Consider the following 17,511-nt stretch of genomic DNA (forward strand, 5'->3'; position numbering starts at 1 on the left):
GACCGCGGTACGACGCCCGTAGCGCTCCGATTGGCTGCCTGCGCGCCCTGTTGTCATGATGCTGCCGGCAGTCGGCCAGTGGATGCGCTTGCGCTGTATCCAAGTGCGTGAGCATCACAGAGGAACGCCGTGTCCCTCACACGTGCGCGCGCACATACAGACGTACAGATTTTTTCATAATAGTGTAGAACTTGACGAGGATACATTTAAATTGCGTTCTATAGCTTATATATGACAATAGATGATTATATTATATATAATACAATCAAATGTTGCTATTGAAGCTACAGTACATGTTAAAGATGAAAAGAAAATATAAAAAACAAACTACAAAATAAAATACGAACATACATATTTGTACTGTATTGTAAATTTCTATTTGTATTACAGAAGTACTTGGCAATGATTCATCTTTGTTAGTAGTGCTACACAAATGTGCAATATTTGTTCCATACTGTGTAATGTCATGGCTGCAAGATTTACCTTGACATTTGTATCCATACTGCATCCATAAAGCTTGGCTTTAATTATCCGTTACCATTTGCAAAAATTAGCTCCAAGTAACTTTTCCACTGTGACAAGGCAGCAAATGTAAAACATTTTAATGACATCAAGTCAGTTTGAGATCACTGTGTTTAATTTGCTCTGCCACTAAAAGACAACAGCAGCACCTCACGCTGCAGTGAACTACAAGCAAAAAAACACCAGTTGCACACAAAGAAACAAATAGTCACGCTTAAAGCTGTGAACACGTGACAACTAGGGGATGCTGCAGGCAAAGAAGAAACATCATCATGCAGTTGTCTTTTAAAGCAACATGAGTGAATGACACTTAACAAGGTACAAATACAGGTATTTGTTTGGCCACAAAGCATCACAAGCTGTGTGATGTTTGCAGCATGAGCGCATGAAAAGAATGCAAAACCACACAATGAAAAGTTCATTCTCAACAAAGTCACTATGAAAGAAAAAGACTCATTTTGCTTTATTATAACAAGCGGCTAATTCCTGGAATGTAACGCTAACTTGAGCGGACACAAAGCAAACAGAGACGAGGTTAAATTGCCTGAGAGGCGTAAAATAGCAAAAAAGAAAAGCTCCTTCCTAAAAGCGTTCACCTACCAAACCGGAGAGTGAAGTAACCAAGCTGGTTTTTCACACTTCCTGTTAGCAGGAAACACCTGCTGCCACGAGCTGGCATGTGCCATTGTGGCTAGCCTGGACCGAGGGCAGCACCCCCTTGTGGTGTGGTCTCATGAGAAGCCAATGAGAAGTGTGGAGGTGCCAGTGGTGGCGCTCATGAGCTGACAAGAGCGTTAACTCCCATTTCTCAGTCTCGCTCCAGCTCGCAGAGGACAGTCACACATCATTCCACGTCAAATCAGCACACCTTCACGGCCTTCTTGTCACACTTGCTCGCAGCCGTCACTGTCAAGTGTCATGGCTCCTACAGGGCAAAGAGCGCACGCACGCACGCACGTGCACACACACACGCACACACACACGCACACACACTCTTCATCATGGGGTGGGGGCAAGCATGCTCTCTCACTAATTTGCTGCTGTTCTCATCTTTTTCCTGTGCCCTCCTTTACTATCCTCCGCTCAAGCGTCTCCCCTCTCCCGGCCGACTGGAAAGCGGGCTGCAGCAGTTGCAGTTGTTCCACTGGGATCCAAACCTCCAAACATGGTTCAGCCCACTTTGGCCCAGCTGAGGAAAGCGGGGATGTCCCTGACAGGAACGTTGCGGGTCAAAGCTTTGACGCGTAGATTGCGGTCGTCCGTGAGAAGGACCACCTCCCTCTGCAGCCTCACTGTACCGTCTGTGGTTTGCAGGGAGGGGGCACGCAGTGGGGTGTAAGTGGAGCGCACACACAGCAAACAAAGTCAACACATGTTACGTACTTCTCTGGTCAGGCATGAAGTCCTTAGCCTTGTCTTTGCAGTAATGGAGACAGCAGGAAAGGATGACGTCATCATTGTTGCCCTGGCAACAAGAAACACTTTTAGCGAATTAACAGCTCTGGATGAGCATGATCTATTGCAGACCAAAGTACCACTGCCTAAACCAGCCCAAATCAGGTTAATCGAAATTGGAAAATAAAATCAAACATGTTTACTTCATTTGTGGATTAAAATGACAAAGCTTCTATCTTGAAAGTGTATTTTTTTGTGTATTCATTTTGCGTATGCACAAAAACAGACATGAAAGCAGTGTGTCGCCATTGGTCAGTGGAGATGGGGAACAGACCTCCAAGATGGAACAATTTATTCTGCATTTATTCTGCACAAAATGAAATAATTCACCCACAATCAACTGAACCGTGACCTTAAACGCTTTGTGCTCAAGGTGCAGCTCAACAAAACCTGAATTCTCCAAACAGAGTCAAACGGTACTGCGACGGCGGTTATCAACTTTGTCAAGTCCGGTTCTCGGCTTTGTGCTCAGTGCACGTTCACTCAGAGGGGGCGGGGCATTTGACGTCATATTATTCTACTTCCGCTCAAAAATGTAGCCATCCCGGCTGGTGTATTTGACAAAAAATGAGCAAGTAATTGTTATGGTGCATAATGAGGAGTTGCCAAAAGATTATCACCGCAAAAAGCAACACTGTCGCCACCAGTAGAGCAAGGGAGGACCGCTGACGGGCTGAGTACTCATGCAAGGACTGCTGCGAGATATACTGTACGTCCTCTAACATTGGCCTAATTATTATTTCATATTGCATTTCCTGAAGCTTGGCTCAAAATGTGAGCAAATGTAGCACATTTTCTTGGCCGAAACTCTTATCTTAAAGTAGCCATTCCTGTCGTATTGCTGCCCAAATTATTCTTGTTCCCACGTTCACCGGGTTCTCAATAAAATCACCATCTCCGAATGAATTACAGTACATGGTGGAACATCAGTGTTTCATAGCCAATTTTAAGCTGAAAGTCTGGACATAACCTGGTCGGGACCAGGGAGCCCCCACGATGACATGAGGCGCCTGCAAGCCTGCTTTTCGTTCAACTTTTCAGTTAATAATGTGAGAACAATAGAAATAAATACATTCTGAAATACAAAATGTGAGTTGTGGATATCAGCACATGTTCTGGTAAAGCAAACAATCGCTTTGTTTGGGTTGAAATAAGATATGAAAATAAATGTTCTTAAATGTTTTTTATTAAAAAATGTGCACTTAAGCTATGTGATCGGCAGCGGTATCGGTATTGGCCAATTTCACTCATGAATGATCGGTATCGGCAGCATAAAAACCTTATCTGAGCATCCCTAGTTTTTTTTCAAACTTATGTGGTGTCATGAGCACTTTAAAACTGAAGTAGGTACCAAAGGGTGATTAGGCGTACACCAAGAAGCAGGGATGTCTAAGGCCTTTCCAAAGTAGCTGTTTTTTTTTTTAATTGAATTAAAAAATTTAACAAGAAAACTAAAACAGAACAAGACGACAAGAAACAAAACAAAATAAAGTTGTAATTTGAAAAAAATTAGGTTGGGGTAAAATTTGTTATATTATGGAAATAAGGTGAAAACGTGGGATTATTTTATTTTATTTTTTTTTAAACCGGTGGCGCTGCAAGTGGCTACCTTTCAAGCAGCTCTGTGTGTTCTTGTACTCATTCTCCTTTTTCATTTTTTCTGTGAATTTTTCTTGGAAATAAATAATCTAAAGTCACAGTTAGGAAAAGAAAATTTACAATCAAAAAGTTGAAATAATTTAAAAGAAAAAAAAAAAAACCCAGAAATGGAAAAAACAGCTATAATTTTACAAGAATAAAGTCAAAATATTAAGAGAAAAAAAGCTGTAATCTAATGAGAAAAAGTTGTAATTTTACAAGAATTGCAGTAGAAAAATAATGTCATTTTAGTAGCTTAAACTCAAAATTTTATTTCAATTGTACAGTGTAACCTTAGTTACAGTCATGAATTCGTTACAAAACGTATGACTCGACAAAAACGGACGCTAACCGAATAAACTTTTTCCTTAAGAAATAATGTAAATCCAATTCATTCGTCCCAGAAAGCCAAAAATGTTGACACAAAACATGCTATTATGGTTTCGCAATTATAGCTTGACATGCTGAAAACAATTTGAAATGCATACATATATGTAAATGATGAATGAAAGTGATAATCATTTAAGGTTACATTTACCTTAATCGAAGACGTGATTCTTGACACAATGTGGCAGTGAGATCAAACGGACACCACCTTCCTGATTTGCCATGAATTCAAAAGTGTTTCTCACCTCAATAACCCAAAATGGAGCCGAAGAAAGTTAAAAGTGCCAGCAAGAAGGTGAGAAACACGATAGAATTCAAAAAATAACTCACTCAATAACAGGAAGATGGTGCCTCAGTGGTGTCTCACTGCTACGTCATGTCTTTGGGAACAGTGGTCATGCGCCATATTGTATGTTAACTGGATAATGCACGCAAACCAAGGCAAAATTACGATGTAAATTTCTGACGTTAACCAAAAAACACGCTAACGGGGGCAGACACGAACCGAGGTTCCACTGTTTTATTTATTTAACATCATAATACTATTAGGGCAGTCAAATGATTACAATTTTTAAAATCAGATTAATCGTAGTTTTCAAATTAATTAATCATGATTAATCACCATGTAACACTGTCTGAAATCGGCCCATTTTTTAAATTGTATTTTATTGAAAGAAAGATAAATGACGGGGCAGGATTATATATGCCTATATATATATATATATATATATATATATATATATATATATATATATATATATATATATATAGAGAGAGAGAGAGAGAGAGAGAGAGAGAAAGAGAGAGAGAGAGAGAGAGAGAGCAGGGGTCACCAACGCTTTTCCTTGTGAGAGCTACTTATACAAACTGAAAATGGCCAACAACTACTCATTTTTGTAACATTTATTTTCAGAGCTTATTTTAAACCCAAACAAAGCGAATACGCTTGTTTTACCAGAACATTAACAAAATGCTGGTGTCCACAACTCACATTTTGTATTTCAGAATGCATTTCTTTCTACTGTTCTTTCATTATTAACTGAAAACCTGAATGAAAAGCAGGCTTGCGGGCACCTCATGTGGTCGTGGGGGGCTACTTGGTGCCCGTGGGCACCACGTTGGTGACCCCTGGTCTAGTGACAATGAGGACGTGTCGTTGCAATGACGAATAGAATAGAGACGTGTTTTGAGTTGGAGATAACATATATGGTGTTGGAAATGCACTGCTGTTGATGTGTTCAGGTCACAATAAAGTTCTATAAGAGTGTCAGACTCTGAGGGGAGCTACACTGTGCAGCCCACTGTCGTCATAACAGAGAGCTGTGGCTTGCCATGATACGTATGCGTTAATCATGCAAAAAAAACATTACGTAATTAATGAAATAAATTAGTTACCGCCGTTAACGCGCTATTTATGACAGCCCTAATTATTATGAGAAAAAACAAAAAATAACATTTTTGGAAAATCAGGTTGGGGAAAAGTGATAATATTATGGGAATAAAGTCAAAATAATGAGAAGTTGAAAGAAAAGAAGAAAGTTGAAATACACTTTTTCACCTATATCACAAAGCTGAGATGCAGTTTTTCTTGGAAAAAAGTAACTTCTTAGCAAATCTACATGTGTTGCTTTAAAAAATATCAACAGGCCCTAGCATTCTTTCGTTTATCATTATGTGGCCCTCGGTGGAAAAGGTTTGGACAACCCTGCCATTAAAGCATAGTTTATAGTTCAACCTAATGGCCTCCACAATATTTTCTGCTTCTCATGCGGCCGTTTCTGATCTATTGAATTTTGATAGTTAAAAAGTGTGAAAAACAAATAATCCCCACCAGGAAGCCATGTTAGACGCTCTCACCTGCTGGCCCGATGTGTCTTCGCTGCGGAAGGCGATGGACTCCAGTTGGTTCCCTCTGCTGGTGAGCGCTCTGAGACGTGGCTCCCTTGCTTCAAAACCTTGCTCCAAGAACGCCACTGCCAAATGTGCCTTCTCCTGCACGGCGCGTATGTGCGCTGCGCTGGCATTGGAATTGCAGCGATTGCCCGCGCCGTGTCCCAGTCCTCCACCAAAAGTGTCCTGTCCTTTAGCCAGGCCGTCCAGCTCTGTGATCACTGGAAGATCATCCACCAGTGTATATGTTTACGGTGTGTTTCACGCAGTGGTTGTCAATTATGCCTACCCCTGTGATCTGAAATACTAATGAGAAACTTTATGAGTTGCTGGCACCAGCCTCGTTCAAGCATGACTAAAGACACTAACAGACCTGCCAACCTTGAAGAATTGTTTTTTTCCGAGTACTAAAAATGTGTACACATTGGCAGGTCTGCATTTGCAAAATCAAAGTCTTGACGCCTCCTTGACACCTAACCCTGCACCCCCCGGGGGGCGTGCCCCAGCATTTGTGAAGCCCCGGTTTAACTGAATGCAGTGCTCTTACCAATGAGCGGCACCACTATGATGTATGTTCCACACTGGAGGAGTTTCTTTAGAGCAGCCAAATGGTCAATGAAGCCGTTGGTATCCGGGACCAAAAAGAGAGGTCTAACCTCCAACTGCAGCTGCCCACTCGTCTGCAGCACCGCCTACAAATAGAACCATGTCAAATGAAAAAATGCAGTTTTAAGCATGAGGTTTTAACTCATTTCACCTGTATTTTATCCCTGCGCTTCTGCTCCTGCGCCAGTTTGTTGGCGAGGGCGTGGCGTCGAGCCTTCAGCTGCTTGATGTCTCTCTCGCTGTCTCCTGCCTCCTCTTCATCTTGCTCACCTTCAGACGCAGACAGAGACGACTCTGCCTCCACGATGACGTCGTCAGCCTGTCGCGCAAAAGGAGTTCATTTTTATTTTGTTGATCTTTTGAGGGTCCAGCTAGTTTTGGTGTGGACTATAGTAGCATGAAAACAACAGACAGTAGAAGACAGTCACCTCTTTCTCTGACAGAGAGTCCTGTCTGGTCTTCACGTCCACAGAGGTGTTGGATGGAGGAGGAGCTACGGAGATGTATTTGCCTCCTTTGAAGGCCAACAGAGGCTCTTCCTGTCCACACAAAGCCTCCAGGAAGTACTTAAGCACTGTCACCCTCTTACAGTCTGACGCTATGGCCTGAGGGGAAACAGCATGTGAAATTTACAGGACGTGAACGTATGGTTGTATTCGTGTTTCTGACTTGTACCGTGTCAGTGTGCTGGTCGATGTAGCACGGCTCCTGAGGCGCCGCCAGCAGGGGGACAAAGCCAGCCAGTAGCCTATCCTCCTTCAACTGCAGCACAGTCAGCTCCTCGTCTCCCTCGACTTCGTCCGTGTCCACCTTGTAGAGAGGCACCTCGCCGTGGTCTACACGGGCCAAAACGTTACACAGGCTGGCCAGGCACTGCCACACATCAGGACAGCAGCTGCACGTGGAGGAGGGAGGTGTCACAAGTGAAGGCGAGGAGGGGAGGAAGGCATCAGGAGGATTGATGAGTAGAACTTACTCTACACCGCAGGGTGGTGGGTTCCACTGGTCTGGGTGTCCCAGCATCCAGTCAGACCACACCTTGATGCTGGGCAGGAGTTCTCGAAGGTCCAGTGAGAAATCAGAGACCCTCACCAGACCCTCCAGGTCGTCCTCTTTTTCCTCCTGCTCTTCTTCCAACATGACTGTAGCGGCTAAAAGACACACCTCAAACCTTGTAGAAGGTCTGTAGTAATAAAGCAACAGGTGTAATAATAGTAGAGTACCTGAAGGAACATCTTGGAGCAGCTCTGTGCAGCGTTGCACCATCAGTCCAAACATGGCAAGGCCCAGTGCAGTGCTCTGCTCCTGCAGGAGCGAGCGGGTTTCTCCTTCTTCTCCTGAAGGACGGAGACATCATGTTCATCTGAACAGAACATGTGGAGCACTGTAAGTGTACGTGTGTGTGTTACCTCTACTGAGCGCGTTGTGTATGGTGAACATGTTAATAGTGATGATCTGCAGCATGTGTGTGCTGCCCAGCAGGGAGGGGCCGTGCTGGAGCAGTGCCGTGAACTCCTGCAGCACCCTCCTGGCCACCCTGGGGAAGGACTCCATGCTGTGCAGGGAGGACATGTGGAATGTTCATCAGATTGCATCAAGTGTTTCAATTTTCTTTTAAACTCACCCCACTTTGGTGAAAAGCTTTCCGTGTGCGTGTAAGAAACTGAGAATGAATCTCTTGTTGAGCTGAAGACAAAGAAGAAGGCCAAACAAAAATAACATATAGGTAAGGGTGGTATAATGGTACATGTATTGGTAATCAGATTTTTCAGTACGGAACTTTCGGTTCGGTACAGAGGTGTACCCATTTCCCACACAGTACACATTAAGTGAGGGACAGGAAGTGTGCCTCTCATCACACATCTACTTGGTAAACAAATCCAGTGCAGTCCAGCTTTTGGCTCGTGGGAACCATCGAGAGCGATAACGCTAGGGAGAAGCCAGAGCTTGAAAACCCTTTTCTGTTGGTAAGTACGAAAACGGACAACTGGATAAGATGAAAGCAGTGTGAGGCCATTGTTCAGTAGAGATGGGGAAGCTGGAACTGAGGTCTACCTTTCAACTAATAAGGAACTTGACTACAAAGAAGATAAATAATCATTCACACTCTTCAAACTCTTCACTGTAGCACTTGTCTGCATTGTTGTGCTTTTCTAAAAAAAAACCTTTGAAACCAGGGGTGCACAAAGTGTGGCCCGGGCCTTGGCATATACAGTAAAAATAAAATAAACTGATTATTATTGACATATTATTAGGTCTTACACTAATTTGCTTTGTCACCTTTAACAGGAAGCTAAAATGTGGATGTTTTATTCAGATAGTTTATCATACTCACCTCCACTGGATTGCTTTTAACATCTTTAATGTGCAATGTACATCAAAGGGCCACCCGCCCCGCATTCCCTCAATGTTTCCGTATGCAGCCATCAATGTAAACTATTACATACCGGTATTATTTCATGGTTCATGGTTTTAATTCATCCTGAACATGCATATGAGTCAAACAGTAGCACATCACATAGTACAATTCACAATTTTGCATGTCCAATTTCTATTTCATTTCTATTTTGTGTTTTTTTTTCGAGAACAGTATTTATTAGATATTTTCTTTTTAAGTTGCTTAGCTGTTGAAAAAGCTCAGCACTTTTGCATTTTGTTTCCTTGCTGTACCCAAAATCAACCGAACTGTGACCTTAAAGCCAAGGTACGTATGGAATCGTGATTATGGCATACCGATACACCTCTACATATTTTTAAGAGTAACTCATCTTTTTGTATCAAGCTGCCTACCATGCATTAAGCAATACGAAAGCTTTCAAGGGGATGTCACGTTTAAAAATGCAAATTATATTTTTTTGAATGAGAACAAGAAAGGAAGGATGAAAGTCTTTCAAGTAGTTCAGAACATGCTGTGCAGGAGAGGTTTTCTATTTAGAAGCATCACAGTGAATCGGTACAAAGACAAGACAAGACAAGAGATGGTTCTTACATCACTGGCACTGAGGCTGTTGAGCTCTCCATCCTGCTCTGAATCCCTACTGGACTCACTTCCTCCTCTCTGGGAAGACGCCTTAGCTGCGTGTCCGCTCGGCCGAACCCAAATCTCAGAACGTGCTCCGTCCTCTCCTCTCGCTCTCCCTCTCACCGCGGGACCTCTGGAGCCTCCTTCTTGCTCCTCCTGCCTCCTGCGACGCTCCAGCTGCTCCGTCTTGCGCTTTGCTTCCTCAAACAGGCTCATGAGGCTTTCCTTGGCCGTCAGAATGGGGTTGGATGCCGCCAGGCTGCGCATGTAGTAATACACGGCGTCTAACTTCCGCTTCTGTCAAATACAGTTAGCCAATCACCACTCTCAGGTTTACGGGAGGTCTCTGTACTAAAGCTCCACCGTTTCATCACTCACAGTGTAGACTGCCAGCAGGGCCAGTTGGTTGTATGGCCGGCCATTTTTAGGGGCGATCTGCTGGGCTTTCAGGTACCAGCTAAGAAAAAACATCATATGAAATGTTATGCTGATTCAGCATTACCCCAAGGTAACAGCAGCTTGAGGTGCGGGGACACAAACAACGAACGTGATCACTCCTCTACAGTTACTCATTTGGAGTGCACACATTGGTCATTTGTGTGTACTGTATTGCAATCGCTCCTTCACAGTGACATTTCATAAACTGTCACAATGGAAAGCAATAAAAAACACTCCACAAGTTAGTCCACAAAGTCAAAACAAAGACGTGTGTTGGTCGCGCTGCTCTGCTGCGACACGGGTCACCTCGCTGCTGCTCTTAGTGTTTTTTTAGTGTTACTGCTGCTGCAGCTTGGGGAATGACCCGAGACAAATTTCTCTTGTGAGACAATGAAGTTCATCTTGAATCTTGAATTTAATGAATTCGATCGCTCCTGTCCATGCAATTCTTTTCTCTCGCTAAGCAGTTTAGCTCTGAGCCTCACCTTTAAGATAATGGGCACATGAACAACATTGAGGACATCACATCGTACCTGCGAGCTTTTCCATAGTTGGCAGAGTCACTGGCTTGTTCTCGGTAACGAGCGATGTCTCCCTGACAGATCATACATCTCTGAGCACTGATGAGTGCATACTTTACCTGCCAGACAACACAAAGGCGTTAGGATTTTGTTTGTAGAAGCACCTGAAATAACCTCGTGTTCACAAACACACTGTTTTGCGTAGGGGCCGTGCCCTGATGGCCATGCCGTCCATGTAGTCATCCAGTTTGAACTGGTAGACTGTCTGCAGCTTCTGTAGGAGAGCGTCAAAGAACTGTGCTCCCTGGAAACAGAGTGATGTGATAGTCAAGCAAATTTGGCAACATTCCGTGTAGATACTTCAGTGATACGCTGATATTTTTTTATTTTGCTCGACCTCATCGAGCAGAGTGAGAAGCATGTTCCTGATGTGCGGCGTGTTGTCAGAGGTGGGATCTTTGAGCAGCTGACGGAAGTGTTCAATGACTTGGTAGAAAACGTTCTTCCACAGAGCCTGGTCCACATTCTGAGAGTCTGCAAGTTCGATGTCTGTCAGAACCACACGCTCGTACAGCCCCAGCAGTTCCACTCTGGAAGTTAAGAACATTACAGGACAAATAAAACAAGGCAGGCACATCTTCACACTATCTTCCTTTCCATTCTTCAATCCTCACCTGAGCTGGGCCATGCGCTCCAGTCCGTCAGCACTGAGTCTGTCCCGGGACAGCAGGTTACTGAGCTGAAGCTCCTGGGAATCTGCAGCCCTCAGCAGCCGTCCCAGCTCGCCTCTAGCTTGTTGCTCCGCCTCTTCCAATGTCAAACCACTTCCTGGCTGGGGATAACTTCTGTAAGTGGCACAGAACTGACCTGGGTACACTCCATTGGCCATCTGGTAGGGGGCCATGTAGGGGAAAGGGTAGCGCTGGCCCGTGATCGGATTGGCAGGGTTGCTGGCAGGCACAGGATAGCAGTAGGGGTTGTCTGAGTTCTGAAACTTGTAGTAGGCCATGGCAGCGGCTTGCTGCTGGGAGTGGAAGTTGTCTCGCTGATGGACGGGAGGGCTCCCTGAGACTTCGTCATCTGTGTCCAGAAAGTGAAGTTGTCCACATCCAGACCCAGTCTGGAGGTAGACCGGCTGCTGGGGGGACTGATGCTGGGAGGACTGACTGGGAGTGAGTGCAGGTTTCTGATCAGGATTGTTTGGATCCCAGAGTCGTCTCGCTCCTCCTCCACGGCCCCCGCGACCCCTTGACGCAGGTCCTCCCCTGCTCCCACCAAAAAGTAGCCTTTGGCCAACCTCAGGTGTATTGGAGATGTCAGTGCGAGACGGCAGAACCAGGATACCCCTACCTCGACCACGAGGAGCGGAGACCTGCTTAGGACATTCCCCACCATGCAATGAGGAACCAGCCTGTTGTTCCAAGGACACTCTCAGGATTCCTCGCCCTCTGCCTTTGTTCCCCTTAGGCCTGTTCCGCTCTTCCCTCCTGCCTTCAGCACTCAGTCCGTCCTTCCTGTATGTCCTGCTCCTGCCGTCCACTGTGTCTCCTTCCCTCGAGTCCGTGGATGAGTCCCCGTTGGTTGTCCAATTCTGTGAATGGGATCTGCGCCCCTCCTCGGTAATTGTCCCTCTTTCTCTGTTATTGGGCTCGGATTGCGAGTAAGGCCGCTTGGTTCTGTCCGTGCTCATTGCCAGGGCAGGTGCATCCAGGCTGGTGACGCTGCTGGCTGAGCTGCTGCTGTAAGTGCGATTGCGAGGGCGTCTGATATCTGATTTGGAATAACGCTTTGAGGTCAAAGTGGCGACGTTTGATTTGTTTGCTTTCCTTTCCACATTTCTTTGTGCTGCAGCGTCCTTGTCAGGCTGCTCTCTGAACCTGCTCCTGCTGCTGCTGTTGTTGTCACCTCTTCTTCTGTGGTTCTCTTTTCCTTTGTTTTGGAACATCTCTGCATCCTTCCCTGACTTATTAGCCCTGTCAGTTTCTATTTTCTCTTGCGCCTTTCCCCTCTCTGCTCGACCACCGCCATCCTCACCTCTTCCGGACTCTTTATTCCTCTCCTTGTCACCTCCTCTCCTCCTGCGGTTTCCCTTCTCCAGCTTCTTCTCTCCCTCCGCTTCGCCTTCTTTGGTTATGCACCCCTGTTCTCTTCTTTCCTTCTCAACTTTATTCTCTCTCCTGCTACCTGGTTCACCATCGTCTTGGCCTTCTTGGGACACTTTAGCTTTTCCTTTAACGCTGAGTTTGTCCACTTTGCTAGCAAGTCTCTCCACTGCAGCATCTGAGGGAGTTTTTTCCATATCTTTGCTTCTCTCATTGGGTTTTGCCAACCTAACATTTACCTGAGAACCTCTAACTTCTTTATCATTCCCTGCTTGTTTGGGTAAACATGTTTTACCCTTCTCCTCCCTTTCCTCTGCACTACGCTGGGAGCTTGGTTTGTCTTTGTGATCTTGATTCCCAGTGGAAGGCTTATCCTGCTCTCGTGCCGCTCCACAGTCTTTTCCATGCATGTTTCTGCGACTTCCTGGTTGGTAAAATTCCCGGTCAGGCTTGCGAGCTTTCTTTGGCTTAGCCGCTCCCGCAGGTTCCTGACTTTCTCTGTCGTTTTCAGTCAAGTCTCTGTCCTGAGGGGCCTCTGTTTTAACCTGGAAGTGGGTGTCTCCTTTGCAGTTCTCTGCATTACCGTTGTCAGTGTTTGTTGTCACTGTGCTTTCACATGCACTCATTCCTGCATCAGTACACTCCTGTCTCCCTAAAGCAGGGAGGCTCTTTTTGGTGTTCTTTGGTTTCACTGGTGGGTCTTGTGAATCAGAGGTCAGCGGTCCATGTTCCTCACTTGGACCAATTTCTGCTTCCTCGCTGTCATGGCGATGGCTCCCCTGTCCAGGTACACGCTGATAACGCTGCAAGTCGGGGCGCCGCCAGGGCTTCTTGCTCATAAGACAGTCCTCTGCTCAAAGAAAAAAAATCATAAGGTAGCTAAAGAAGGATGGCTGATGTGTGTAGTTTATTGTCAACTTAAAAGTCATGAGATTCATTATTGACGTCATACTGACGTGACTGTATGACGTAATCCAAGCAGTCAAATCAAACTCCCCTTCTCAACATGTACAAGGTCAGAAAGAAGTGTTTGGCTTTGTTCCATACTTGTGCAGTTAATAGAGTCTCCAAACTTCCCTTTTGTTGTCCCTCTGACGCGGCCATCAATGTTGACCGACACAGTTACTTTGGTAGTTTTAGGTAAACTTTAAACATTGAGGACTCATACAGTACAGGCTGCGATGATAAAGTTAACGAGTTTGGTCGTTGTCGTAGCAAAATATTGGCGTGGTGATCGTAAGCGACGTTTAAAAGGTACCGCGAGGGACCATAGAGCTAGCTAGCTAACATACATTAGCCGATTGAGTACAGTACAGCACCGTGAAGCTAAACATCTACAAACAAATATGTTATAAACTTGATCTCGATCGCTTTGCTTTCTTATAGTCGTTTTCTCACCTTTGCGAGAGTCACCCGAGTCGAGTGGATTGTTAGACGCTTCAGCTCGAAGTTCCGCGGCTGAGATTCTCACTCTGTCCAGCTGGTCCGCCATCTTTGATTGGGCTACAACAAACACAACAAGGACGGTGGCCGCGCTGGGTCAAACATGTCAGCTGGTGACGTCAGCCCAGCTTGGAATAAACAATCTGCCTTCATTGTCACACACAAGTAAGCAAAACTTTAATAGACTCGTTTTGTCAACTTAATGGGGTTGAATAAAAGTCGTTGTTAAGTAGACAGGTGGACGTCAACATGTAGTTTATAATTCAGTTCAATTTACAAGCCACTAGATGTCAGAATTGATCTCCGATTTCAGCTCAAATGTCCTTGTGGTGGAAGTGTTTGGATTGGCCCACATATGGAAATATACTCCAATGCATTCTGCCGTGCAAAAACTCCTTTTTTACATCACTTTTCATGTCTTCACTGTGAACTGCAGATGATGTGTGCAGTGGGTATGTGCACCCTACTGCAAGCACACACCGGAGTCAACATATGCGTGTCCATGAAGTGGAGGACATGCAGAGTTCATACACATTCCAGAAAACATCTTCATTCCCCTAGCAACAGCAAATTAAAGGGCCAGCCACTTTTTCCACAAATCTCCCACACATGACTTTTCCCTCCAAAGCTTCTTCTTCTATACTTGCTCCTTTATCACATCACTGAATTATTCATCTGCAGTGTTTGGCTTCCTTCTTTGGCATAACAATCAGGACGATTCCCCGTATGATGACTTCCTACAGTTAGTCACTTCCACCTCATGTAGGCCTACACAGTGAGGACATAGACAGGAAAATAGAATTATTTGTTTAGTCACTTTTGTGTTCGGATTTGAATGTACTTTCCCCATTACAAATATGATCATTTCTGTTTGAGGCACATCTAAGAGGTCAAGTGTTGATAATGACAATGAATTTAACTTATGATGGTTCTTCTGTGGTGCTGCTGCAGTAGTTTGAACGTTAGTGGTTGTCTCCTGGCACGCTGGGATGTAGATGTTTTGTGTCTGCAGTGAATGGGAGGTGTGTGTGTATGTGTGTGTGTGTGTGGGGGGGGGGGGTGATACGCCGGAAGTGGTGGGTGTGTGTCTCCCCCTTATGTGTGTGTGTGTATCAGTGCTGCAGCACATTGCAGGTGGAGCAATGCAGGATGAGAAGAGACACACAAGGACAGAATGGGGGAGGGAAGGAGGGAGGTGAGGAGGCAGCAGGAGAGGTTGTGAATACAGATGAGAGAAGCGGGGGAAGCTGGGACTTTTTGCAGGTGAATCTCTAACACCAGCAGGAGGGGTTTCACCAGCCCTATCACGCCTCTCTGTTTCTGGCTATCTCCCAACACACCCTCACCTAACTCCCTCACACTGGGACGTGACGAGGGTGGAGGACGTGACTGGAGCAGCGAGCTAGCAGGCAGTCAGCCAGTGTGGCTGTGGGATGATGTGATCCCAATGCAGCTTTATGACATTTGTGAGGTAACCAGTAGAAGACATGCGGGGATATAACAGAAGTTGTGTGTGTGTGAAAGACAGCGGCTGGTGTGACGCACATGTGCTGGCATTACTTTGTTGAGGGTGTTTGTGTTTTAATGTATAATTCAGCAAAGCAAAGCATAATGGGGGGAACGAGCTGTGAGTGAAGTTTCTACACAAACTTTGAACAACACGGTTTATCACGTCAGTAAATTAAAAAGAAACAGCACTAACTATGTTACACTTTTCCTCATGGGGCATTTAACCACTTCATTAGGTACACAATCTAATGAGATCCACTACAAGAGCTGGATCAGTAAAAAATGTGTAGGGGTAGACGACCAAAATATATCGCACAGGGCAACATCCAGTTTATGACACCATATACCTGTATGTAGAATAAAGTTTATTATGGTACATCGTGCATCGTTGACGTTTGTAGAGGGCGTTTGCACTGGGTCTCATTGGACTCTGCATGGAGCTAATAAAGTGGATGGTGATTTTGCATCATTTGATAACATTTTGTTTTTTTGGGGCTGGGGGGGGTGTCATAAATGAAAAAAAAAAACAATAAAATAGTGAATATGGTGCATCATGTTATCACAACATGAGCGCGAGCCATCAGCTAGGCCCTAGGTTCCCAAAGTGCTGTACGTGTATTCCCAGGGGTATGCCAATTGTCATTGGGGGTACGTGAATAAAAATGAAAAACACTCACAATTATGAGCGCACCTGAACGCCTCATAACACCGAGCCCACAGTGATAGCAGAAAGGAAGGAGACACAGCATGAAGTTAATTGCTCTGTGTGAGTTATATTAATAAGTAAATAACTTTGATGATTATGTTGCATATTAAGAGTGTTTAACCTTGAAGGTTTAACTTCTATTGGTGTTCCAAGCCTCGTGCTGTGAAAACCTGTCAATATATGTGCGTGTCAGGATGACAGAACGGAGATTCCCCTGAAAATGAGGCTTTATCGCTGCTTATATGTATTTTTGTACTTTGGATACCGCTTTATCGTGTTTGTTCTACTTTCACTTTCAATATGGTATGAAATGAATACGCAGATTTAAATCAAAGCAATTGCAAGCGGAAGTGAAGTTCAAGTTCAACCCATTCAAAGGGAAGAATCCCAACATCCGGCTGAAATAAAAGATATGTAAGACCAATACTTAGCTACTCCAAAAGAAATTAACATCTTATCTATTAAAATTAATTGAATGAATTAACCAATTAATCATGTTTAATGTTTAAATTTAATTAAATGTAAAAATGGTTTCTGTTTTTTAAGTGTGCTGCAGTAGGGGGTACATGGCTTCAAGTCAAATGTCTGAAGCGATACGTGACTGTAAAAAGTTTGGGAACCACTAATCTAGGCCACTACTGTGGTTGTTTCATTTCACGCACTTCCATATGTCAATAAGTAGACTATACTATGTAAACTGTTTACTTAGTTCTTGAGTGTGCGAATTTTGACAGTGTAGTGCTGTCTCAAATTGATTACTGTCATCATGCACTTACCGGAAATGACAGTTGCATTATTTATCCATTCCCTCCTCAGTGTGAGAACACTCATGTACCTTACTACTTCCCGTCAAAGAACGTCACACATACAAGTGGGTCCAACAGGTGAAGAGGTCCTACTTTGACGTATTATTACAAACAGCACATTGGCCTTTGTCTTACGCTAGTTGTGATGCTGCATTCAAGACTGCTAGAAAGTCAGTAATATTCTACTTGGAGATTACCAGGTCGCACTTACGCTCTCCAGTTGAAACAAAATACATGACTTGCTCCCTCTCCCTCTCCAAACCTTCCTGCTAAGTTCTCCTTCGATTTTGGATCAACATTTACAATAATTCGTGAAGCATAAAAACAGAAACATGTAAAAACGGTGGTCTATTTTAACTGTGGTCCATGTAAGCTGTACATTTGACCTGTATTTTCACGGATTTATAAGTTATTACCCACTTAGGGTGAATAAGATGAAATGACATCTTAGTGTGAACGCACTTAT

The 17,511-nt window shown here is 44.4% G+C and overlaps 1 protein-coding gene across 1 annotated transcript; it reads right to left on the reverse strand.

The window, feature by feature from the left end:
* Positions 1-277: 277 nt before the first annotated feature.
* Positions 278-15,008, reverse strand: smg6 (SMG6 nonsense mediated mRNA decay factor). The gene is made up of 18 exons (XM_054755817.1): positions 13,980-15,008; positions 11,154-13,431; positions 10,877-11,069; positions 10,673-10,783; positions 10,492-10,598; positions 9,899-9,977; positions 9,488-9,817; positions 8,123-8,184; positions 7,908-8,053; positions 7,722-7,835; positions 7,475-7,649; positions 7,174-7,393; positions 6,927-7,103; positions 6,650-6,817; positions 6,440-6,584; positions 5,860-6,113; positions 1,906-1,987; positions 278-1,823 (listed from the first exon to the last, which is right to left on the reverse strand). Exons 1-18 carry the CDS (start codon positions 14,071-14,073, stop codon positions 1,693-1,695), a joined length of 4,866 nt encoding a protein of 1,621 aa, XP_054611792.1. The 5' UTR covers positions 14,074-15,008; the 3' UTR covers positions 278-1,692.
* Between the last annotated feature and the right edge of the window lie 2,503 nt (positions 15,009-17,511).

The sequence above is a fragment of the Dunckerocampus dactyliophorus genome, chromosome 16, assembly GCF_027744805.1.
Source record: "Dunckerocampus dactyliophorus isolate RoL2022-P2 chromosome 16, RoL_Ddac_1.1, whole genome shotgun sequence".
NCBI classification, from domain to species: Eukaryota; Metazoa; Chordata; class Actinopteri; order Syngnathiformes; family Syngnathidae; genus Dunckerocampus; species Dunckerocampus dactyliophorus.

Coding starts and splice junctions, on each gene's coding strand:
- smg6 (XM_054755817.1), bottom strand. CDS start 14,073: ATGGCGGACCAGCTGGACAGAGTGAGAATCTCAGCCGCGGAACTTCGA. Junction 11,070..11,153: donor GAGCGCATGGCCCAGCTCAG/GTGAGGATTGAA, acceptor CTTAACTTCCAG/AGTGGAACTGCTGGGGCTGT. Junction 10,599..10,672: donor CACGGCCCCTACGCAAAACA/GTGTGTTTGTGA, acceptor GTTGTCTGGCAG/GTAAAGTATGCACTCATCAG.